General features: G+C 35.9%; 1 protein-coding gene across 1 annotated transcript in view; it reads right to left on the bottom strand.

Moving 5' to 3' along the window:
- Positions 1-26203, bottom strand: part of LOC124542337 (cytotoxic granule associated RNA binding protein TIA1) — a 65038-nt gene that overhangs the window by 10187 nt on the left and 28648 nt on the right. The window contains exons 2-5 of the mRNA XM_047120308.1: positions 13839-13926; positions 9561-9636; positions 4605-4707; positions 95-275 (exon numbers count right to left, since the gene is read on the bottom strand). Of these exons, the coding sequence (XP_046976264.1) occupies positions 95-275; positions 4605-4707; positions 9561-9636; positions 13839-13926 (448 nt within the window). The remainder of the gene's footprint in view (positions 1-94; positions 276-4604; positions 4708-9560; positions 9637-13838; positions 13927-26203) is intronic.

Below are 26203 nucleotides of genomic sequence, written 5' to 3'. Positions count from 1 at the left end.
ACCTATACCATGATGATTTGATAATCATTCTTAGAGTGACTTTTAATCTTTACCACCAAGTTTAAGCTTCTAGTTGACAGTTGAAAAAACATACCTTATAAAAGCATATCCCTTATCCTTAAACACACGTATTTCCTGGATGGTTCCGAAGGGCTGGAAGGTCTTCTGCATCAGCTCCTCCGTCAGGCCCGTGGTCAGACCTCCGCAGTACACCGTACAGTTGGTCGGTGAACTTTGATTGTAAACTTCATCGAATGTCAACGGCTTGGAGTTTACTGGAAAATAACAAAAAAAATGAAATTCTATCAATCTACATTATTATCACCCTAAGGGCTCCAATTTTACAGTCCTCCGTCTGCCTGACACACTTTTTTAACTTTTTATACTCTAACGGTACGGGGCCTTTAAGACCTCGTATATAATATATACGAGGTCGATATACTACTAATAGTGCGGGCCTTATTACACCCAAAACACCACCATTAACACAGATAATCTAGAGCCTGAGAAAAGACCTAAGCTTTTTTATACTTATTTTAAAGGAATAGCCGTTGGTCGTCTGTCTCATCTGATGGAAAGTGTAGATAAAGACGAAGGTGGTACACACCCATTCAAAGGAAACCTGTTTATTCTACTCTTAAAGGCTCCGGAGTTCAACTCAGGAAAAATAGAAGCAGGCAGGTCGTTCCAAATCTAAGCGTCTCTCAAAAAACGAGCTGTCAAATCGTTTAGTCCTACTTTTGGGTATGTCAACAATGTATGGATGAAACTTTTGTCTGGACCTAGTAGTCGAAAGGACTACTAGCTGCAGAGGAAAATACTTTTTTTGGGCATATTATTGTGGTTGTTGGGTAGCCCAAAGTGCAGGTGATATGCGCTGGACCTTAAATACCCTTAGTGGCCTTTTACGGGTAGATTTAGGGAGGTCCTATTCTAATCCGTGACCATCACGGACATCTTCTATCAATTAAATGTTAGTAGCTGGCGACTCGCCCCGTCTTCGCACGGTTGTAATGTTTCTTCTAAATGTAGGAAGAAATATGCGGAAAAAGCTGAAAATAATGGCTTATTTCTGGAATTATTTTAAGCAATACAGTATGAATCCTTATCTAATTAAGTACCTTATCACTGTGGAGTTTATATAGATCAATAAGGCCGTTTACGGTATGTAATTTAAATGAACATTTTCGAAGATATTACAGTTTTAAACGCAGGGACGTAGCGGTTTGTATTGTCTAATGGCAAAAAGCTGTGAACGTTGTAAGACATTCTGTAGTATATTTAGTATCAACATTGCACTCGTGTAAAGACGGGGAGGGGCACTAGTCTTTTATAAAACAAAATGTTTTGTGAGGGTAAGCAGCCATTCTTAAGCAAATTTTCAAATTGTTAGAAATAAACATAATTGTCAATTATTCTCGTAATTGTTTTTTTAAACTTAATAATATCTTAAAGAGAAAATAATCGGGTTACATTTTAATTTGCTTTTGGATTAGTTGTCGCCCACGGCTTCTCTCGCGTTTTGGGGGAGTTGGTTGTGAATCGTTAAGCAAATAAATAAAAATTAAAAAAAAAAGAAAAACCGACTTCAAACAAAACAATATATTAAAACAAATAAATATGCATTATACAGTAATAAGAGCAGAGATGGCCCAGTGGTTAGAACGCGTGCATCTTAACCGATGATTGCGGGTTCAAACCCAGGCAAGAACCGCTGATTCATGTGCTTAATTTGTCTTTATAATTCATCTCGTGCTCAGCGGTGAAGGAAAACATCGTGAGGAAACCTGCATGTGACAAATTTAATACAAATTCTGCCACATGTGTATTCCACCAACCCGCATTGGAACAGCGTGGTGGAATATGTTCCAAACCTTCTCCTTAAAGGGAGAGGAGGCCATTAGCCCAGCAGTGGGAATTTACAGGCTGTTACTTTTATACAGTAATAAAAAGAATTGCGTATTCAACATATTTTTTAGAGTCCTCCTAAGTAAAATGAAATGAAAAATATTAGACTACTTAAAAGTCGATTTACGATTATATAACGTAGTTAAAGTTATTGTTATATTTGGAGCCGGTGTCAGCCAAGAAAACCCTACAGTAAATCTATCAAAAAACAATACGAGAATACTTTACGAAATATGTTTTTACAAATTACCTAATTTAGTAACAAACATAAAAAAAATACAGACGATTGATTGATAACCTCCTCCTTTTTGAAGTCGGTTGAAAAGTAGCCTATGTTCCTTGGAGTTAAATTTTGTTTCATACCGAATTTCTTCAAATTAGGTTGAGCGGTTTGGTTGTGCAAGGGCGACTGACAGACCGACAGATAGAGTTACTTTCACATATATAATGGTAGTATAGATTGTATAGATTAAGTTACGTTGGATGAAGATATACATAATTGGGGAACATCTGATCTTTGCCTATGGGGGGTATGGGCTAGTAATATATTGAAAAGGCCATTTCTGTTCGTAATTTTGAGGTAGCTGGATGGAAAACAGAACTATTATGGATTCATGTATGTCGGCCTATTCGTAAGTCACAGTCAATTTTCCAAAACTATAAGAAATATTCTAATCTAAACTAAATTGTAAACCGCAAATCATTTCATTCAAACAACTCAAATATATGCATAAATATATATAAGAAAAAAAAAAACATAAACCTTGTTACTTGACCCTCCATGGTCTGGTCTGACTCGCACTTTGCCACTTTTTTACTTTCACGCAAACACTACTAATCCGATTTGTCGTCGGAAGGCTTTATATCGACGCCTGGTTAATGGATGCTTCAGAGAAGTGTCCAGCGCTATCATCATGACATAGTATAAAATAAAGTCGCTTACCGCTGTCCCTATGAATGCTTATATCTTCAATACGCAACGGATTTTAATACGTTTTTTAATAGATAGAGTGATTTGAAAGGTTTTTTGTATAGAATACATAGACGATATAGTAAAGGAACACTGGTGTTTTAGAAGTTTCTTATGTGATGTCGTAAATAAACAAATTCTGTAGCATGTTAAGTACCAGTATTGCACCCGTGTGAAGCCGGGGCGAGTCACTAGATTCGTCTAAAAATAACGCTAGCGGTTTGTCCTGAATTTGATTGTTACTGTCAGTTTGCTGTTAATATTGTGACGGAATTCGGTTGACCAGGAAATAACAAATGAAAATCAGCGGTAATAAAGAAAAAGGGAACATTTACAAAAAATAATCTGAATTCAAAATTAGAAACATCTAGTGGACTTAAAATAAAAAAATAGACATAACGAGGAGTTAGGCACCAGCTCGTTATCAGACATAATGGTATTCGAAATATTAGTCTCGTTCACGTATCTTTCCTTCGATATTCTTTCCAATATCCCTTTCTTCGCTGTCATGTGTTCTACGTCTTACTGACGTCGCATGTATGTACGATACATTTTTATTTAATGATTTTTATGATATATTTTGGCGGACGAGCATATGGGCCACCTGATGGTAAGTGATCAACATCACCCATAGACAATGACGCTGTAAGAAATATTACAATTCCTTACATCGTCAATGTGCCACCAACCTTGGGAACTAAGATGTCATGTCCCTTGTGCCAGTAGTTACGCTGGCTCACTCACCCTTCAAACCGGAACACAACAATACTGAGTACTGTTATTTGGCGGTAGAATATCTGATGAGTGGTACCTACCCAGACGGGTTTGCACAAAGCCCTACCACCAAGTAAAGCCCTTACACCTTTACAACCTGTTACAACAGATGTTTCACATCAAATTTAAAGCATGATCTGTTAAATCAATCTGTCTCTTTCTCTCAAATATCAAATAAACTATAACAGAAAGAGAAAACTCAGTTTTGAACAAAATGAGAAATTAAAAATGTTGCCACTATAAAGTTCTGCGATATTAATTTAGTCCTGTCAGCTTCCAAGATGCGCAGACCGCTAGTTGAACTCACTTCAGAAACTTTAATAAATTTACTAAGATATATTTCGCTGGGAATTCGGAACTAAGATTAAAGGTTACTTGTTTTGGTAAATATTTAAATAGCGTTCGCTCAGTGGTTTAAATTCGAAAGTAACCCCTAAGAGGGTGAAAAGTTTTTGAGCCTCTTTGCCATACTGTATGTGTATATTATTTTGATATATCTCGTAGGGTTCAGTTTCTCTTGAAAAACTCTATCTATTAAAAAGTAATCATCAAAATCCGTTGTATAATTTTAAAGAAAAAATACATAGGGTGATACACAGCAGTCACAGACAGCGGTGAGCGACTTTGTCTTATATACTATGTAGTGATGATATAGATTTATAGAAAACATTATGGATATGGGCAATTTCTAACTTTTTTTCCAATTTTGTTGCAAAGTTGAGAAGCAGTACTTGAATTTACATTTTGTCCCCATGATAATACTTCAGTGTCAGCACTAGGCCTCGTTTATACCGGTCTAGTTATAAGTCCCCAGGACTATGAGCCGACTAGATGACCAGATGAACACGTAGAAGCCAAAGAAAGATCACAGTGGCGTGCAATTGAAGAGGCCTTTGTCCAGCTGTGGACAAATATGGGCTGCTGATGATGAAAGATTACGAAGAGGACTTACGTTCGTTTTTAGGAGCTGGAGGTTTTCTTGTCGCCCAGTTCGTTCGAATGGATCTGGAGCCCAGCCATTGGCCGTTCATGGCTGTGATAGCGGATTCTGCCTCCTGGAAAAAAAATATAAAATTGTATCAATATGACATTTTTATTCACAGAGCCGAGATCACCCAGTGGTTAGAACGTGTGCATCTTAACCAATTGTTGCGGATTCAAGCTCGGACTAGCACCACTATATTTTCCTAGAAGTTAACCTGCATGTTAATTTGCATGCTAATTTTAACGTAATTCTACGTTATATTAATTATCCACCCCACATTGGAGCAGAGTAGTGGAATATGCTCCAAACCTTCTCCTCGAAGGGAGAGGAGGCCTTAGCCTAGCAGTGGGAAATTTACAGGCTGTTAATGTAAAATGCAATCCACAGTGCCGACAACCTTAACTCCAAGTCCATTCCTAGAAACGAGCTGCCATGGGAAATTGCCCTCGAGCTCTCATTGGTTAATACGCGTGACCTTCATATGCGAAATTATTTGTCAAGATTGCTTTATACGTCGGAATCGCTTTCGCCTGTCTTTAGCGGCGTGCAATGACCAACGTTAGTCTCCAATTAAAAAACAAATGAGGAGCGAATATTATGTTCGACGGAATTCGACTCGTGGAATTGACTATTATGTATTATGTCTACCCGTAACCACGAACGCTGTAAAGTGCTCGAAACGTCGGGATGTCAAAAAATAATTAATATACGCGATTCAAATCCGTTATAACTAGTTTTATTTAAATGTGTAAAAATCGCGAAAATTTAAGACAACATTATTATGATTATTTTTTAAGCCCCGACGCAAAAACGACGGCGTGTTATAACTTTGACGTGTCTGTGTAAATATGTGTGTCTGTCTGTGGCATTGTAGCTCCCAAACGAATGATGCGATTTTAACGCGTTTTTTTTGTTTGAAAGGTATATTAGTCGATATAATTCTTAGCTATATTTGGTAGAAATCGGTTCATGTCTTCAGGGTCATCAGGTCGTTTGTAAGGGGTGATAGGAATGTTGCTTGCAAGCATATGTGGGATCTGGCATTTGAAACACTAATGTCTTCTGGAACCACTGAGCTGGTCTGCTGTTAGCCCCCGAAGATAGGAGACGTACCCCTGGACTGCCTTTTAGTAAACTCATCCAGTTTGGGCTCGTTGGATTTGTCTTAACTAGTTCTTCTTAGGTTTCTAATTGACGAGGACCTGATGCTGGAAATCTGGAACCTCTTATAATAGGGCTCGAAGGTAAGAGCCGTGACCCTGCTCTACCTTTTAGTAAAACCATTAAATTTGTCTTGTTTGGTCGGATTTTTTTTTATTTAATTTATCTCGCAATTTTAGATGTAAAGTGTAGTCAGCTAAGTCAGCAAATGTCTTAGAAATCACGCTAATTTTGTTACTCAATCACGCCAAAACAGCTGATTGTATCTGAATTAAATTTGACACAGTTTTTTTATCCCAGCTAAATGTTCATTGGCGCAACATGCTTCATATAAATTGGTTTAATGAAGTAACAAAACCCTTTAACAGACTGGAAAACCGTAAGACTACAAATAGTAGATGTTGCTTCAAATTGTTATGGAAAAGTTGAGGGGAAAAATCATACTGATCGTAAGCAAAGTAAGGTTAAGTAATAGTCTGGAATCATATAGACCAACTGTTTTGGACAATAGATATACTGACTTCCAATCCCTATAACCTTCTAGAGTAAAGAGGCTCAGAAGGTAAAAAAAGAAGAATCGAACTGCCATTAAATGTTAAATAATATTGATTATTTCTCAACAGGTGACTTTTCTCATAGTCACGATCCATAAATTACGACTTCCATCAGTCGAGTAGTGTGTACACCAGTTTTCATGGGTACGCCACACCAATGTCCCGGGTTCTTCCGGCCGAGTCGATGTAGAAAAGTTTATCAATGCTGTCTTGGGTCTGGGTGTTTGGGGTACTGTTACTTCTTATTTTCCACAACACATGCTTTAGCTACTTACATGTGGATCAGAGTAATGTATGTGATGTTGTCCAATATTTATTTATTTAATTAAATAGTTCGAAATGAGATTACCCCACTAAATTATTGTTTACACCGTATAGTCGGTTAATAGTAGGTTAATTAGTAATTGAAATATACATATTTGTTCATGATACTAAAAGTATGTATGTACGTTGCGATATTTAGAAACTTTTTAATAATATTATATATACAAAAGTTTGTGTGGTGATGTATGTATGTCTGTTACTCTTTCACGAAAAAACGAATGAACGGATTTGGATGAATTTTATAGTAATATAGGTCATACATCAGAATAACACATAGGATACAATTTATAATGATTTTTAGAATGATTTACACTTAAAGACAGACGGTTTCATTTGGAAGGTTTAAGTATGAAATTTTCTAAGGTTTAAGTCTAAATGTCAATCGTTAAACATTTTGGAAAAAGCAACTAAAAAATAAATATTGTTATATATAAATAAGGTAAATAATTTAAAAAAAATCTTATGTCCAGCTGTGCGAAGCCAGGATTGACCGATAGAATGTTAATAAATTGAAATCTTATGTTTCACCGACGTAAGCCCGACTATGGTTTATTTTAAAACTATTTGCGCGCCCTGGGGGTAAGATTGACTCTGCCATGATGGCATACGACGTGACGCTTACTTATGACCTCATTTTACCCCTCACCCCCACTTTCTACTCCCTAGTGTGTGCGAGGATTAAATTTGAGTATGATGATTTAGGCTTCCAAGCACGTGTGCTTCATTTTACAAGTGTATGTTTGTATGTATGTTTGTCCATTAGTATCTCGACAACTTAAAGTCGTATTGAGGTGATCATTTTTAATCCAAGGCACACTTCAACTCAGAAAGTAGGGTGAGTTTCATTAAAATAGTGTAGTAGTTTTATAGGTCTTTTTTATTTTTTTTAATTATACCCTTGTTATTAATTCTTGAATTCGGTTTAACTTTTTTTTTAAATTATTTATATTGTAATGATTTTTAAAAATTTTACATTTCTTTAACAGTTTTTTTTTCATATCCAGTAAATGCAGTTTCTTGATATTAATGTCAGTTTTACGTCAAACGAAAGCGATATCGATGAAAAAATACTTTCTTTGACCCAATTAACATTTGGAGGCAAAGTAGAAACTACTAACTACTCTATTTCGCGAGTTTTTAGATGACGTCAAAATTAACTTTACTTCAGTAGGCTTTTCATTCAAGAACGCTAGTAGAACTTTATATATATATATAGAACATAAACTAAATTTTAAGGTTTCGTGTGTCTGTTAATAATCACTGTACGTGCACAAGAAGTAAGGATATTATTAGGTTTATAACGCAAAATTTCCGACTTCGCAAAATCAATAAATCCTTTTTGGATACTAAAATTCCACAGACATTTTTAACTTTGCCGTTTCATAAATTCTAATCATTTGTAAAAAATACATTCGTAAAGAAGGCAAACTGTTTGATACATGGTTATACGAGTATAGACGATAAAAAAATGTGGAATTATTATTTGTGGCCCTCCAGTAAGGATTAATTGCATACAGACATAAGTGTATTTAACTAACATGACTGTATTTTTAATTCTTGAAAAAGAGTAACTACTGAGTTTTTGACAGTTCTTCTCGGTAGAATCGACTTTCCGAACCGGTGGTAGCTTTACATGAGTTAGTAGTGCAAAAGTGCTTGTATAAGTCTACTTGAATAAAGTATATTTTGATTTATGTTTTTTTTTCTGTGATGTGGAATGTAACGAGACTGACCAGAACTACAATTTATATACTAACTCTCTAAACAAAAACCGCACAGATTTTCTGCGAAGGTGACTTAATGGACAGCGCTATGATCCTAGTAAAGAAAATCTGTTCAACTATTTTATGCTTCATCAGATTTCTTGTTGCTAGTGGTCGTGAGCTGGTCTGATCTGATCGATACCAAATTAGTATCTGGAGATTTTGACGACGTTTATAAATAGATCAAGCTATTGATAACAGGTTCGAATTCAGACAAGCACCAGAGGATTTTCATGAATTGAATATGTGTTTGTAATTCATCTTGTATTCTTTGGTGATATATCTCAACCTGAGTGTTTCGAGAGCTACTGCTACATGTAATTAGACCTGCACGCAGTGGTGCGAAGCGGTTGGATGAGCTCGAAAACCTTCTCTCTTAAAGAAGTCTTTAGTCCAGTTGTGGGTTTATTTGATAATACATCATTTAGTATCACAAGGATACCCCACTAATCAGTTACAGAAGTATCATGTCTGAGCTCATTGATACAGTTTTTATGAATCATCAACGTCCTGCCCTTATCCCAATTTTATTTGGGGTCGGCGCAATTTATCTTCTCCTTCCATACTTCTCTGTCGGACGTAAAACAAGTAACATTATTTCTAAATATATCGTCTTTCACACAATCCATCCATCGTTTCTTTGGTCCCTACCTTTATACCCATCCACATGCTCAAGACCTTCCTTACAACATGGTCCTCATTCCTTCTTATCAGGTCCATACTATGACAGCCGGTTTCGGTGAATAGGTTTTAAAATTTCATTATTAATGTACTAGATCATAGAATATTATAGAGCAGAGATGGCCCAGTGGTTAGAACGCGTGCATCTTAACCGATGATTTCGGGTTGAAACCCAGGCAAGCAACACTATATATATGTGCTTAATTTGTGTTTATAATTCATCTCGTGCTCGTCGGCGAAGGAAAACATCGTGAGGAAACCTGCATGTGTCTAATTTCATCGAAATTCTGCCACATGTGCATTCCACTAACCCGCATTGGAACAGCGTGGTGGAATATGTTCCAAACCCATTCTTAATGAGAGAGGAGGTCTTAGCCCAGCAGTGGGAAATATACACATTTTTTAAGGTGATGATAAATACAAGAATGTATATTACTTACCGATTTCTTGAGGAAGGATACGAAGCCGTATCCTTTAGACTTTAATGTCTGCGGATCCCTCACTACTCGGCAGTCCCTGCAACAATACGTTAATAATTAAAAACAATTCATACATATCACTATATGCCTTTTTTTGCAACGCCTAACTGAATATTAATAAACCGTGTAACAAATATGACGACCTCCGTGGACGAGGACTGTGTACACCGGTTTTTATGAGTCGATGAAAAAAAAAAACAATAGTTTTCTATGCCATCTCGGATCTGGGTGTTTGTAGGTTTTTTTATGGTATAGGGTGGTGGACGAGCATATGGGATACCTGATGGTAAGTGGTCACCATCGCCCATAGACAATGACGCTGTAAGAAATATTAACTATTCTTTACATCGTCAATGTGCCACCAACCTTGGGAACTAAGATGTTATGTCCCTTGTGCCTGTGGTTACACTGGCTCACTCACCCTTCAGACCGGAACACAACAATACTAAGTACTGTTATTTGGCGGTAGAATAACTGATGAGTGGGTGGTACCTACCCAGACGGGCTTGCACAATGCCCTGCCACCAAGTAAAGTGGGGCTGTCGTTACTTCTTATTTTCCATAACACAAGTGCTTTAGCTACTTACATTGGGTTCAGTAATGTATGTAATGTTGTCTCATATTTATTTATTTATTATTTATATACCAATTGTGCGTAACAATTGTAGTAATTAATAATATTTTATAATTAATTAGAAGCGATAAATATCAATCAGATTCCATTTTGTTTTTGTCGTATGATTTATTTAATTTATTGTTAGGGAACAGCAATTTTTGGGTGAAATATTATGGTATTTGTAAACAATTTATATACAGGCGATTTGAAATGATGGGACTAATGTGGGGGCTTAGGATAGCGGTTTGATTAAAAATCGATATTCAAATTGGGAGAAAGTTTGAACGACCAATTGGAAGCCAGTAAATGTGCCGTTCAAAATCCTCCATTTTGAGGAAATTTACTCAATAACTTCTCTGGGATAAAACAGAGTCGATTCTTATCTGTACTCTTGGATCTTTTAAACTACGCAACGGATTTTAATGCGGTTTTCATCAATAAAGATTCAAGATATATACACGTATTACACATGCATATTATTCCAGAAGAAGAGAATAGAAGTTAATAATATCAACATAACTAACCAAAAAAATATATTTTGATTTTATGTTTGTATTTCAACCTAAAAGTTGAAGAGACTACCCGTGTGAAGCCAGGACGGGTAGTTATATAATAAATTCTAAGGTAGTTGATTATATCTTTTATATGTTAATTGCTCAATCTATCATTATGAAATGATGCATACACGTTTTAGAAGGAACACAACAATAGATTCAGGCTTGCTCCTATCCTCTTTAACATACAGAGGATAAGTGGGCGAACTAGTATTGCACGGCTGCAATTCTGATACTAAATATACAAAAGAATTTGTTTATTTACGATAACACATTACAAACTTCTAAATTTATCAGTGTTTCTTTACAGTTAGGTCCATGTAAAAAAAACCGCATGAAGTCCGTTGCGTAATTTTAAAGATGTAAGCATACATAGGAACAGACAGCGGTAAGCGACTTTGTTTTATACTGTGTAATGAAGATTTTGTAGCTCAGATTGATAATACAAACCTTTTCTCATTGTGACGGCCGAAATACTTTCTCATTATATGTGTGACACGTCAAATATTTTAAGCGCAATGGATTTGTCATTCGTTTTTATGATACAACTCTTTGGAGACGTGAGAACGGCAGGCTGATAGAGATGAACGCGTTTTGTTATGGAGTCGTATTGATCTTCTGGGATTTGGTATGCTGAGGTTATTGATCTTTGAAAATACGATGGAATTTTTTCACAGAACGAAACAGACAACTAATCACATGCTACTCTTCCAACACTGGGAAAGAAAGTGAGTGAGCCAACTACAGGCACAAGGGACATGACATCTTAGTCCCCAAGGTTGGTGGCACATTGACGATGTAAGGAATTGTAATATTTCTTACAGCGTCATTGTCTATGGGTGATGGTGACCACTTACCATTAGGTGGCCCATATGCTCGTCTGCCAAAACTATATCATAAAAAAAAGCTTAGCCGATATTACATTTATTTGTATCATAAAGTAATACCTTTTCAACTATAATAGTGTATACTTAAAATACCCCAAAAAAAGCATTCAATCGAAGCAAAATATCATCAGTTTCGTAATAAAGTGTATAATTTTTTGGCAAGATAAACTTGTAACGCATAAATCTCGTCGTTACGTGAAAACGCGTTGTCTCGCCAAGATTCCTTCTTTATGATACGAGCAACGCTTGGCGACTTACAATATGCCATTGTTAAGTTTCAAAAGTACATAATGGTCGAGTTTTTATGTTGGCGCCCGAACAGGGACTTCTTTCCATCAAAGTAATCGGATATGTAATGATGAACGAGACAATAGAACGTATTCTGTGTTTCCAATTTTGAATTTTAAATTTAAAAACGATTCGATTTTTTCTATATTACACAATAATCAAAATATATGAACAATCACGTGTTAAACCTATGTTTATTGTAATACATGTATAATGCATTCCCGATACGTCACAACCTATTTTATCTTTACACAGTATAAAACAAAGTCGCACACCGTTGTCTATCTCTATGTATGCTTATCTTATAATGCTGTTTGTATCGTCTAATAACAAAAAGCTGTGAACGTTTTAAGTCTTTCTGTAGTATATTTGGTACCAGCATTGCAACTGTGTGAAGCCGGAGCGCATCTTTCTTTACTCGTACTAGTAGGATTATATTCATATACTACTACTAGTATATTAATATTTAAGTTACTACTACTACTACACTACTAGTAGTATATTCATATTTAAGTTTATCCCACATTCAATTTGATTCCTTTGTATTCACATTCAGGGGTGAAATAATAACAATCCCGCTTTGGAGAATTTTGTTAATGACGGTGTAATAGGGGGCTTATATTCTTAAAATGCCAGCGTGATTGGTAACGGATTTACCCTGACATGTTCATCTGCCTTTATCAAATAAAGACGTCTTAATGTGTTGATAGCTATCCAGACGAGCTTTTATCTAAGCATAAATATATTTTATCGACGTTATAGTTTATTCGATATTCAAAGAAGAAGATTTTAAAAGAAAATGTCAAGACTTTGTCGCTTACACCCGCGCCATATCTCGTTGGCATATATCTGGCATCGGTCCAGCTGTCGAACGATGCGCTTTTGTTTATCGTTTGGCATCCCTTTTTCAGTACAAACCCTTGTATCGGATTACGGAATTACATTTATTACTGAAAGTGTGTTTTCTTTAGCGAGTTGAATATATATAATAGAATTATATCTGGTATAATAAATTGGGGTACTTTTTTGTATTATCTAACTGAAAAAATGACTGCCAGTATACATAAAACTTTTATCGAAAAATGCAATGTGTTTCAAAGGAGGTTTTAGTGTAAAATGTGATTATATAAGAAGTTTCTGACGCAATAAATTTGGACTATTGACAAACGTAAAGTTTTAGTTTTGTATATGTTTAAAAAAAGCAAGAACTGTATGATATAATATTCAGAATGTGCTTGTTAAACATCGTGAGGAGACCTGCATGATTTGAAGGAAATTTAGCCAAGTGAAAATACGAATATAACTGTATATGAATAAGATATATTTATAACTCCTTATCTATAACTCCTTATGAAAAAGATTTTGAACTACGTAGTCGTAATCGGCTTTTCGTGCCTTCCAAACGAGTGAAGATGCAGTCTTCGAGATTATGAGAATTTTGCATCCTAGTTTGAAATTAGAGCCTAAGAATTTGCTGATTTATATGCCAATGGGCAACGGTTTTGATAACTACTACGTGGAGGCCTTAAATTATTTCTTGATGACACCATCATATATTCTGGCATCAAATAGGAATATTTAGTATTAGTTTGAAAGGTGAATGAGTCAGTATAACTACAGACACAAGGGACATTACATCTCAGTGAAGACCGTTTGATTCAACCATCATATATACCACCAAATAGGAATATTTATCATCGGTTTGAACGGTGAATGAGTCAGTATAACCACAGGCACAAGAGACATTACATCTTGGTTTCCAAGGTTGGTGTGACATTGGTGATGTAAGAAATGATGAGTAATCCTTATATCACCAATATCTATATACACTGGTCCCAATATACCATTAGGGACATATGTCCGTATGCTAATTAAAAAGTATGTATGTACTTACGATATTTCTCCAAAAGGTGCAAATGCATCTCGAAGGTTTTGAGTCTCGATCTCAGGACTCAAATCTCCAACGAAGATGTGATAGTGTTCTGAGGAAAGAAATATTACTGATTAGAATACGTATCAAACATTTATGACAGTTTTACACATATAACATATACATTTGAATGCTTGATTTCATCTTGAAACGTTATGTGAAAAAAGTTGAACGTTGAATAGGACAAGGTCCTATGACCCTTACTAGGTATAAACAAGAGATTTTTAAGTCAGAATCTTGTTGTTAATGTTACCTGTCAATTTTATCTAATGAATTTGACAAATAATTCTTTTATATCAGACGTGTGATCGTCTTTACCATGAGGGAAAATGGGGCGGGAATCCAGGGCCCCTGAGAAAGCCCCTCAAGAACCAACAATATCTGTCACACCATGACTGTAATATATATATATATATCTCTTAAAATCATTTGTATAGAATAACTATTATAAGTACCAAAAGTGTAATGACGATAGTCGATCAAAATCAAAAATCAAAATATACTTTATTTAAGTAGGCTTTTATTGGTTTTGTAATTAATGTAATTTTTCTTTTATGGATTGAATATCTGTTGACATCCGATTTCAGATATTGCCCTGTCCTTGTTTAACTTAACATTGTACGATATGTGAGAAAGAGATGGAACTGACGTGATATCGAAATCGGTTTACATTCTCTTCATTTCTTTTTCACAGACCGGTTACTGTAAAGTTAAAGAGAGAAGACAAATATTATAGTTATTTTACTTTGGATACTTTGACGTACCAGAACGATTCATAGTTTTTAACTAACATGACTTTGTATTTTTACATGTTGAAAAAGAGTAACTACTGAGTTTCTTGCCGGTTCTTCTAGGTAGAATCTTCTTTCCGAACCGGTGGTAGCTTCAATTAATTGTAAAAAATACGATTCAAAACTCTTTGTAAAAGCCTAAAGTTTATTTTGATTTTGGTTTTAGATGCGGTGAAAAAGGTTACTCGTCATCATCAAACCGATAACATCTGAGGTTCCGACGACTTCCGATCTTAGGTTAGTTTCGATATATCGGACCCATGCCGTACAGTAACGGCGCCATGTCGCTTTAGACTGAATTTTGCTAAAATATCGACGCAGTTCCGTTACTTGTTATCGTGTTACATCGGGTTTTTTGTGTTATTTTAGCGCGATTGTTAAGTAAACTAACCTTGTAGGAATAAAATAGTTTAATTGTGTCATCTTATGTCTATTGTTATTTACGATGTCATATATTAATTAAACATTATTAATTTTCATTATTTTGATAATAGATGGCGTTAGTAGTACATTACATCGCGCTATCGTTTGTACGTTTTTATATCATTTAGTATTTATAAGTCTAAATACAGAAACTAGGTGTATACGTACTGAACCTTGTGCGATCTTACAGAAGATTCCCTCAGAATAAGAAGATAGCCTTGAGGACGAAGGAGTATTGTGCGTTTTAGAAAAGGAGTAACTTTAAACGGTAATGATTATGTAGCAATCCAGTTGCGATCAACTGTTACCAGTAAGACACCTAAGATTCATAGAACAGACTCTATGTTCCTTAGTACTCCCATGCATTGATTCTTGGAGAGGGTATCTAATTCGAAAAATCCAATAAATAGTGATAATCTCCTCTTTTTTTTGTGTGTACTGTGTAGTCGTGCTGCTGGTCTCACTGACTTTTATAGCGTTACCGGGCGTTGGAGGAAACTAGACTATATTTTTAAAATTTGAGCCCTGTTTGGGCTCAAGAGTCGAGAGTAACATTCGTCCTGAGGACGAGACAGCACCTCGCCTCAGAGCGTAGTCCGTAGGAGCTGTCTTTTTTTTTTTTTCGAAATGTGTATTGCTGTTGGCCCTATTGGCCTCTACAGCGTCACCGGGTGGGGTAGGCGAGCTAAATGCTCAGGCCTAATGATGGGAGTCCACTGAAGGGCTCAGAATACATATTATTCCACTAGCAGACCCGGCCACGCGTTGCTGTGGCTGAGTGATTAAGGAAGGATTTAAAAGACAAAATTTAACACAAATTAACATAGCATTTTTAATTTCATTTTATTTATAAATACTCTGATAACCTTTAATTAAAACAAATCACAGTTTATCACATTAAAGTTTACTGAAGCGCCAGTCGATGTACAATATTTTTGGTCAACCTGTCTTTTGTTAGCACAAATAAACTTGATGGTCTTCCTACACGTGAACAGGCCACGTATAATTTGCCCATGGGAGAAACATGGATTCTCTAAATCTAAGCCGCAAATAGACATTGTTTGGCCTTGTGACATATTTATAGTCATCGCGAAAGCTAAACGAATAGGACATTGCAGTCTTTTAAATGGTCTTGGAGAATCTGACGGTATCATTGGAATGCGTGGTAACAGAACGATTTCTCCTTTAAACTTTCCTGTCAAAATAGTTGCTTCGAGAACATTTCCGGTAATTTTTTTTATTACCAAACGTGTACCATTGCATAGTTTAGGGGGGTTCAAATTACGCAGAAGAATAATCGGTGATCCAATTTTGATTCGAAGATTGTGTGGAGGCATTCCTGTTGTGTCTAAAGAATTTAAAAATTCAATTGGAAAATTCACTGCTTCATTTTCATCAACAGTAGTGTCGATTGACTTGAACGACATCAAATCACCTGGTAATAGTTGTTGTATCTGGTAGTCAATTAGATCTACATCAACATTTTTCGCTGCCATAATAGCACGATTACTAAGCCAATTATGATTTAGATAATTATTTATTATATCTGGGAATACACTTTCGATCAGTTCATTTTTAGTTTGAACAACAGTACAGAAATGTTCTGGTAATTTTATGCATTGGGTATCTTGATAAAATTGTACTTCACCGTTTCCAATATCTAATAATTGCTGAGAAAATACTCGTGCTGCCGGATCATTTTGGAGTTGTACTCGCATGTTTTTTGTCAATCTTAGAGTTTTGATTGGATCACCGACTTTAAACTTTCGTGTCTTACGCAAAAATAATTTTGAATCATTTGAAATGCTAGAAAGAAGAGATTTCAAAGGTTCAGGCGGAGTAGGGAGTGGTAATAATACAACTTTCCCTGAGGCACAACACATGCCAGGTGATTCATTTCGAAATTTTAACTTAATTCTATCATTATATCAATAATTATTCGCTCCTGAAGCTGGGGCAAATTACTAGTGAAATATATTCCCGTATTACATAACTAACGGATTTATGAAATTTTATTCCATTTTATTTAACCACATCATCTAAAAATCTAGTCAGCGCGATTCAAATTTAGATATAAAATGATAAGCGCCATCTATCGGTGGAGTGACGTGAACGTGAGTACGCTGACGCCATCGTAATTTCTAGAAGCTCAGCGATGGAGTTATATTCAGATAATATTAGTAGACGGAATTCAATTTAATTCACGAGCAACAGCGTTTGGGTATAGGGCTGAGTGTTTGAATTAATTTATATATGAAAATAATGTTTGATTCGCGAACAATGTAGGTAACACGGCAGAATTGGAACTAAGTTACATTAAAAACTTTTCATGTATAAAAGTTGCAGGCAAAACTATTACATTTTATACTAAAACAAAGTTGCTTACAGCTCTCTCCCTATGTATCCTTCGATCTTTAAAATAACGCAACGGATTTTGATGCGGTTTTTTTAATACTGGGCTAAAGGCCTCCTCTCCCTTTGAGGAGAAGGTTTGGAACATATTCCACCACGCTGTTCCAATGCGGGTTGGTGGAATACACATGTGGCAGAATTTTTATGAAATTTGTCACATGCAGGTTTCCTCACGATGTTTTCCTTCACCGCTGAGCACGAGATAAATTATAAAGACAAGTTAAGCACATGAATCAGCGGTGCTTGCCTGGGTTTGAACCCGTAATCATCGGTTAGGATGCACGCGTTCTAACCACTGGGCCATCTACTCTTGTGTATAATATATGGACAATATGGTAAAGAAACAAGAAAAACTGTGTAGTAGACTTAGTAGCAGTATTGCACCCGTGCGAAATCGAGCTGGTCGCAAGTATATCAATAATTATTCGCTCCTGAAGCTGGGGCAAATTACTAGTGAAATATATTCCCGTATTACATAATATATTCGACGCGAGTGCCATCCTTGGTTTTCGTAAACCGCTCAGAAAACAGATCAAGCAAAGAGCCTAGAAATTGATCTAAGAATCATGCGTTACTAGCTCAACCAAGTTCTCAGACAGTTACAGGAAGTTATGTAATGTTATTGTAAGGTTACAAATTAAAAAGAATCATCAAAATTAGTTGGCACAATGTGGAGTTATTCACCTATTTATCGCACACATACATAATGCAAATTTAAGACTTATATCTATAGGGATACCATCATCAGAACAGGATAAAATATCAAAATCGGTCCACCCAGTAAAAAGTTATGAGGTAACAAGCATAAAAAAAATACAGACGAATTGATAACCTCCTCCTTTTTGAAGTCGGTTGAAAAGAGGTTTTAATACCGCTGTTCGTCTCCGTGTAGCATATACAGATAGACAGATTTTCGGAATTAGACAACTGATTTTGATGCGGTTTTTTTTAATAGATAGATCGATTCACGAGTAAGGTTTCTGTGTATAATACATACACAATATAGTAAACGCCGGGGCGTGTCGCTAGTTTATTTGTAAATTATAATCTGTGTTGTTGTGATGTATAAGTAAATTAACTTTCATTAAAAACTACTTAAAAGTTTGTGTGTGAAATTGTAAACAATATACATACGTACAAACGTTCGCCTTTTCTAATATTAATTAAAGATTAACCAGCTACCATATCCCGAGCACTAAAGAAACCACCACATACCACCACCAGAGCAAAAAGTACCATTTCAATTGAAAGAAAACAATCAACACAAGCGCCCCAACATAACTAACGGATTTATGAAATTGAATTATTCGTGAAAGTCGCCCGTTTATGGGATGGAACTGAATATATTATATGTCCCAAATATATGTCTGAGGGTTTAGTTAAAGCCATGGATTTGGCTTTATAGTCACAAATATACAACTATTTTCAATGATAACTTACTACTTATCATGCGTCAGGTTTTAGGTATAAAAGTAGCCTGTATTTGACCTCCGTGGTCGAGTTGGTTACGCCACACCGAGGTCCCGGGTTCGATCCCCAGCCGAGTCAATGTAGATTATCATTAGTTTTCTATGTTGTCTTGAGTCTGGGTGTTTGTGGTACCGTCATTACTTCTGATTTTCCACAACACAAGTGCTTTAGCTACTTACATTGGGATCAGAGTAATGCATGTGATGATGTCTCATATTTATTTATTTATTATTTATTATTCTTCTTTGAGACTCAAGCTTGTTTCATAAAATTTGGTTCAGAGGTTTGGATATACAAAAGCAACGGACAAACATAGTAACTGTCACATTTATAATATTACTATAGGCTAGCTCTGCCCACGACTTCGTTCACTTTTAAATTTAATGAAAAGCTAATTGGTATAGTCTAAGTTACTCCTTATTACACAAGGTATTTGACACTAAAAGTTTCGTCAAAATCGGACCAGCCGTTCTTGAGATTAAAATATATAAATTAAGATAAAAATATATATTGGTTTGGTATATGTATACACATACATATGCATTTAGTAAACGGTGGTTATTTTAATATTACAAACAGACACTCCAATTTTATTATATGTAGAGATTTTATTTAAGGGTGAGGGTCAAAATGCAGAGTACATTTACAGGCCCTTTGCCTTTTAGATTTATTATATAAAAACATTTTGGGATACCGAATGTACCCCATGGTAGCTAAGGGTTAATTACAGTATTGCGCGGACGATTTTAGATCTTATACCAAAAGCATAAGAGTCATAATCGAATGAAAATTTCTCGGTAAACTTTCAGCCGTCGTTTGTTGTAATGACTTCGAATTAACGACGAGGCTTGATGGGATTCTCAACCGACTGTTGCATGAAGTTGTATTGTGTTATTGACTTGAAACAGTGTATTTATATGTTGTGTTTGGAGTAAACTGCTAGTTTAGTGAGGAATACACGTTATACAATATTGTGACGTAATCTGCTTGGACCAGTGACTTTTTTTTATTTAATTTACTACATCCACAGGCTCGCAGATGCCCGTGCCTTTTTTACATTTTATTTTAAACATTTTGGCGTTTTATATTTTATAGTAAACATCAGCAGATCTTCGTTGGATTTCATTCTTGTCGTCTTCTTACAAGACGTGGCCCACACTGACATTTTTTTTATGATCTGAATGATCTGAATCTTGATACAATCAACAAAATATCTTCCAAATCGGTTCATTAGTTAAATTTTAAAAAGTAAAAAACAGACATACATTGCTTCTGTGTATTTAATATCAGCAAAGATTGCTTGTGTGTGAATGTGGAATTATTTCTTGATAAAAGTTAGAACTAGGTTTGAATGTCGGACGTAGCGTTGGAAAAACATTTCATCGAGGTTTTTTTATGAATGCTGCGCAAAACTTACGGATTATTCTCGTTTATTAAAAATGGAATGTGTGCCAAAGGCCAATACATAGAAAATAAAATCAATAGAGTTGTATGTATAACCGTGTAGCTTCATTTTCAATGGACGTATACGATACGATCGTATACGTGGGAGATTTTTATGTACCGTTAGAAAAACAAGTTTTTATTCATGATCAAAATTAAATAAATATTTACTTTTCGGTGGCAAATGAGCTGGAAGCTCACCTGATGGAATGTGACTACCACCACCCATGGACATCTGCAGCACCAGGGGGCTAGCAGTTACTGGCCTTTAAAAAAGGAATACGCTCTTTTCTTGAAGGTTCCCATGTCGTATCGGTTCGGAAAAACCGCCGGTGACAGCTGGTTTCACAAAGTGGTTGTGCGAGGCAGAAAATGTTAATTATAGAGCAGTTATAGCGCCCGTCTAGTCATGTAAAAATTTATATTCAATATGCTTTATATCAATTAATCAATCAATCAATCAGCCCATTTCCGTCCACTGCTGGACATAGGCCTCTCCAAATTCACGCCACTAAAATCGTTCTTGGGCTACTCGCATCCAGCTCCTGCCTGCGTATATCGTCACTCCACCGTGCCTGAGGACGTCCTACACTACGTTTCTCGAGGACGTTGCTCAATATAATAGACCAAAGAACAAAATTATGTACCTTAAAGGGGTCAACAAAAAGCCCACGATGGTTTATGTCTATCTCATAAGGATAACCCACGATCATCATTATTTATCCTTTAACTTTAACGAGAAATAATGGCTTACATAACAAAAGCATACATTTAATTGTGCATTTAATGTAGATAGATATCGATCTCATTTTGCAGATACTAAAATGCAAGGACAGAACGGTTTGTATTGTCTAATGACAAAAAGCTGTGAACGTTGTAAGACATTCTGTAGTACTAAATATACTACAGAAATTGTTTATTTACGACATCACATTAGAAACTTCTAAAATAATCAGTGTTTCTTTACTATATTCACCATGTATCATACACAAAAACTCTACTCTCGAATCACTCTATCTATTAAAAAAAACCTAATATGTACGCTAAGTTATTGTAAAGATCTAAGCATACTTAGGGACAGACAGCGATTAGTGACTTTGTTTTATACTATGTAATGATCATAAAATAAAGTATGTAAACGAGCTGAGATGGCCCAGTGGTTAGAACGCGTGCATCATAACCGATGATTGCGGGTTCAAACCCAGGCAAGCACCACTATATATAGTTATATAAATTTTGTAGTTTTTGTTACCTATATATTGCTACCAAGAGAGGTAAGTGAGGTAAAGGTAAGTCAATACAAGCTACATCATTTTGGTTGCCTCGTGGATTAATTATTGTCCGCAAATTCAGCGCTAACGTCGCACAGACAAAGCGTGTTTTTGGGTCAAATCTTGAAGAGGCCGTCGCGAGAATAAATTATGAATACAAATTTACATAGGCTTGACGAGGCACTAACGAGACGTAAATATACAAGTGTATCTTTTAACCCTTAATATATCTATCTTTGTCTAAAACTTGTAGTCATTGCGGCTTCGCCTATGTCCTTTCTTGGGGTATTTTATATATTTTGGGGGATATCAATCAATCTTTAATTTCAGATCAATCAGCCGAAAATCTAAGAAGATTTAAACAAACTTTCATCCCCTATTTTATCCGTTTAGGGGTGGAATTTATCGTAATCCTTTCTTAGCGGATGCCTTCGTCATAATTTCTAACTGTATGCCAAGTTTCATCCCGATCCGTCCAGTGGTTTGGGTTGTGCGTTCATAGATCACTATGTCAGTCAGTCAGCTTTGATTTATAAATACATATATAGATATATCTATATATTTATAGTATACTAATATTAATATAGCCGCTTTTTACTAAATGCATATGTACACGGTACATACATATACCAAAATATTTTGACGTGACAACGTCTTATAAATTGGTTTGCCGGGTGACACTTCAAGAAACTGCGTTACGCTCCGCTCACGTTATGCGCTCACAATGAGAGCGAGTGTGAGGCACGCGTGCCTTCCACTCGGGCGGTTAGCCCACCTAAGAGCGAGAGAGACAGACAAAATTCAGTGCGAGATTCTTTGTATAAATTGATGTTTTAAATATAATTCTTTGTATAAATAAATGTTTTAAATTGCTACTATTATTTCATCCTTCTTCCTACTATACGAATGAATATTCTCACTCTACACTCAAAGTCGTTGTCACGAAAAACTTTCGCCCGTATACAGACTTTACAGGCAACCAATTTTTTTATTTACAACTAGCTGTGCCCGCGACACTGCGTGAATAACTCCCTATTATATCACTTATCTAGTTATATGTCAGTGAAAGCTGCGTCAAAATGTGTCCAGCCGTTCCAGAGATTCGTCGGAACAAACAGACAGACAGACAAAAATTGTAAAAAAAATGTTATTTTGGTATACGTTCCGTGTATACATACATGAGTCAGAAAGGGCTATTTTAATATTACAAACAGACACTCCAATTTTGTTATATGTATAGATATTTGTCTCTATGTTGGTTTTTTATTTTAAAATAATACATAAAATAAAGTTACTCAGCAATATAAAATTACAGACAATACCGCGCCAAATACTGTCGACCAATGACCTAATATCCATGTTTACTAAAGTTCAAAGGACACATTAATTTAAAACGAGTTCATACAGAATTGGGACGTGTCTGAAACCGCATAAGAGAGGCCTTGCTTCAAGGAACAACACAGGATTATTAACCGGAATTCTGAATGTATAATTGTGTTTTGAGGTCAGGATTTTCAAGCAAAATCTCATAAGACGTTTGAGTAGAGCCTTTGATATATGGTATTCTTTTCTGGAATGTTGTGGGTATTTTTAGGGGAAAATTTAATCAAGTTAGTTATTAAGTTTGAACACTCATGTGTCAGGAATTCGACACAAGTAGGTCTCCTCACGATGTTTATTGAGCACGAGATGAATTATATGCACAAATTAAGCCATTGAATATATAGTGACGATTGGGTTTGAATCCACAATCAACCATTAAGGTCGTGTACACCTTGTATTTTTTATGGTATAGGTTGACGGACGAACATATGGGCCACCTCATGGTAAGTGGTCACCATCACCCATTGACAATGGCGCTGTAAGAAATATTAACTATTCCTTACATCGCATTGTGCCACCAACCTTGGGAATTAAGATGTTATGTCCCTTGTGCCTGTAGTTACACTGGCTCACTCACCCTTTAAACCGGAACACAACAATACTGAGTACTGTTATTTGGGAGTAGAATAATTTAATTTCATCTTTTAACATATATTTAATAGACAGTAGTTCGGCTATATAGGCTTCTAAAACGTTACCGAAATTTTAATGCTATTCCACTCTGCCTATACACAGTAGCGAACAGCTGGACAGCGCGATTCAAAATTGTCATTTTTTGGGACACATATCCGAATAAAGAGCCTCAAAAAAAAAAATACAGACGAATTGATAACCTCCTCCTTTTGGAAGTCGGTTGAAGAGAGCAGGCTTTTTATATTTATAGGTAGGACGTGCTATATTCTGATGGTATTTTTTCACAATTTCCCATAGAAGTCACTAACCATTCAAACTTGAAGCCAAAAGTACTAAATATTGCCGTTTGGCGTTACAATATCTGATGAGTTCTGGTATCTACCTAGATGGGCACAAAGGTCTACCAAGTATAAAGGCAAGAGTCTATCCCTTCTTTTATGTGTATCAATGTAGGCTATGTAACATCAGGTGGAGTATCTTTCACGCATTAAATATTCTACCCCAAAACAGCTATTTGTAGTTTTATTGTCCGCGCTTTGTAAGGTAAACTCTTAGTTTTCAAGTTTAGAGCATTAGAGTCCAAAGAGCCAGTCTACTTTTTGCCAGGCTGCCTGCCTATTTGAGATGAAAAAGCCCATACAAATCGCTGTAAAATTGGGATCATCAGTGTAAAATACGCGTCGATTTGATTCAATAAAATGTTTAAATTACGATACAGTTCCCAATGGGCAGATAGCTTGATTCTTCCCGACAAAATTGACAATTGTAGCTTAAAATTTCCCTCGCGATTTATATGTATATGTTTCACACGTTCCGATTTCGTCCGGCGGAAAAAAAAAAGATTTCATCTCGTCGATTTACTGAATAATAAAATCATTCGACGGTAATGAATAATTCCGAAAATCGTGTCGAAATTTGATGCGTGAAAAATTGGTCGAGCTTTGTACAAGTATCGCGTTTCCACTTATAATAAACAACAAGCAACAACAACAGCCTGAAAATTTCCCACTGTTGGGCCTGTTGTGTTCGGGCCTTATCTTTATCCTGGAGGAGGCCTTATCCTCTCCCTTTGAGAAGAACGCGTGCATCTTAACCGATGATTGCAGGTTCGAAGCCAGGTAAGCACCACTGAATATTAATGTATGTATCATGTAAATATAATGTATCTAATTTAATAGAAATTCTGCTACTAAAATATGGAATATGTTTCAATTTTTTTCCTCAAAGGAAGAGGCGGTCTTAGCCCAGCAGTGGGAAATTTACAGGCTGTTGTTGTTGTTGTATGATTATGCAAATTCTTTCAACGTAAAGATAAAGACGCAAGACGATAGCACAATTTAAAGGACCCTAACGCCATCTATCGACAGAAAAATTAAACATTGAAAATAAGGCAGTCACAGAAACCATTCTCGAGGTCCGGTGCGTTAGAATATTAATAAGGGCGGGATTAGGGTCGAGCTTTTAAATTAGAAGTTGTTCAAATAACTCGTATTGTTTTATTTACTTTGTTGTGAATTTTGTAAGCTTGGACGAAAGAATTGAAGTTTACGGTGTTTTGGCTTCGCGTGGAGATTTTGATTCACTCTGGATCTTCTAGGGTATTTATGAGGAATGTTCAGAGTAAAAGTAAAGTAAAGTAACAGCCTGTAAATTTCCCACTGCTGGGATAAGGCCTCCTCTTCCATTAAAGAGAGGGTTTGGAACATATTCCACCACACTCCACCTCATCTGTGTTTATAATTCATCTCGTGCTCGGCAGTGAAGGAAAACATCGTGAGAAAACCTGCATGTGTTTAATTTCATCGAAATTCTACCACATGTGCATTTCACCAACCCGCATTGGAACAGCGTGGTGAAGCATGTTCTAAAACCTCCTCTTAATGGAAGAGGAGGCCTTATCCCAGCAGTGGGAAATGTACAGGATGTTACTTTACTTTACTTTAGTTTTCCTCAGCGGGAGAGGAGGCCTGAGCCCAGCTGTGGGAAATTTACAGGCTGTTGTTGTAATCGTTGTTTAAGCTCTTCCAGTGACCTATTTGACAGTTAAACTGGAGTATCTTTCAAAAAGGGTCTGACCGACTGTTTTTAATTCTAGCGTTTAAAAACAGCCTTTGATAAGCGTGGTTTTGTTATTCGGAAAGTGTATTCAAATAAAAACATTACCCTCATTTTATCTGTAATTCAGTAAAAGATTGCAAGCGTTTTGAGGATTTAAAAAAGGGAAAATGGAGATTGAATTCGATGTGAAAAGAGGAAACGTATAAACGAGCTAGTAAATTCAGACTTAAAGGCTTTTTATGAATTTCGAGTGAAAATTTTTCTTTGAGAATGCATTTTTTTTTATCGTTTCAATTTCAGACGAAAATTCAATTCGAGTGAGTCGTCTTCGGCGACTTCTTTGCATAGTGTTCTCGTGTGTATGTACACGGTCTTGGCTTTTGTTTGTGTGTAGACAAATTGTCAAATTAGACAATATACTTTAGCTTGTAAATCAATTGATCCT

The sequence above is a fragment of the Vanessa cardui genome, chromosome 30, assembly GCF_905220365.1.
Source record: "Vanessa cardui chromosome 30, ilVanCard2.1, whole genome shotgun sequence".
Classification (NCBI taxonomy): Eukaryota; Metazoa; Arthropoda; class Insecta; order Lepidoptera; family Nymphalidae; genus Vanessa; species Vanessa cardui.
This window is presented reverse-complemented; position numbering and strand designations above follow the sequence as displayed.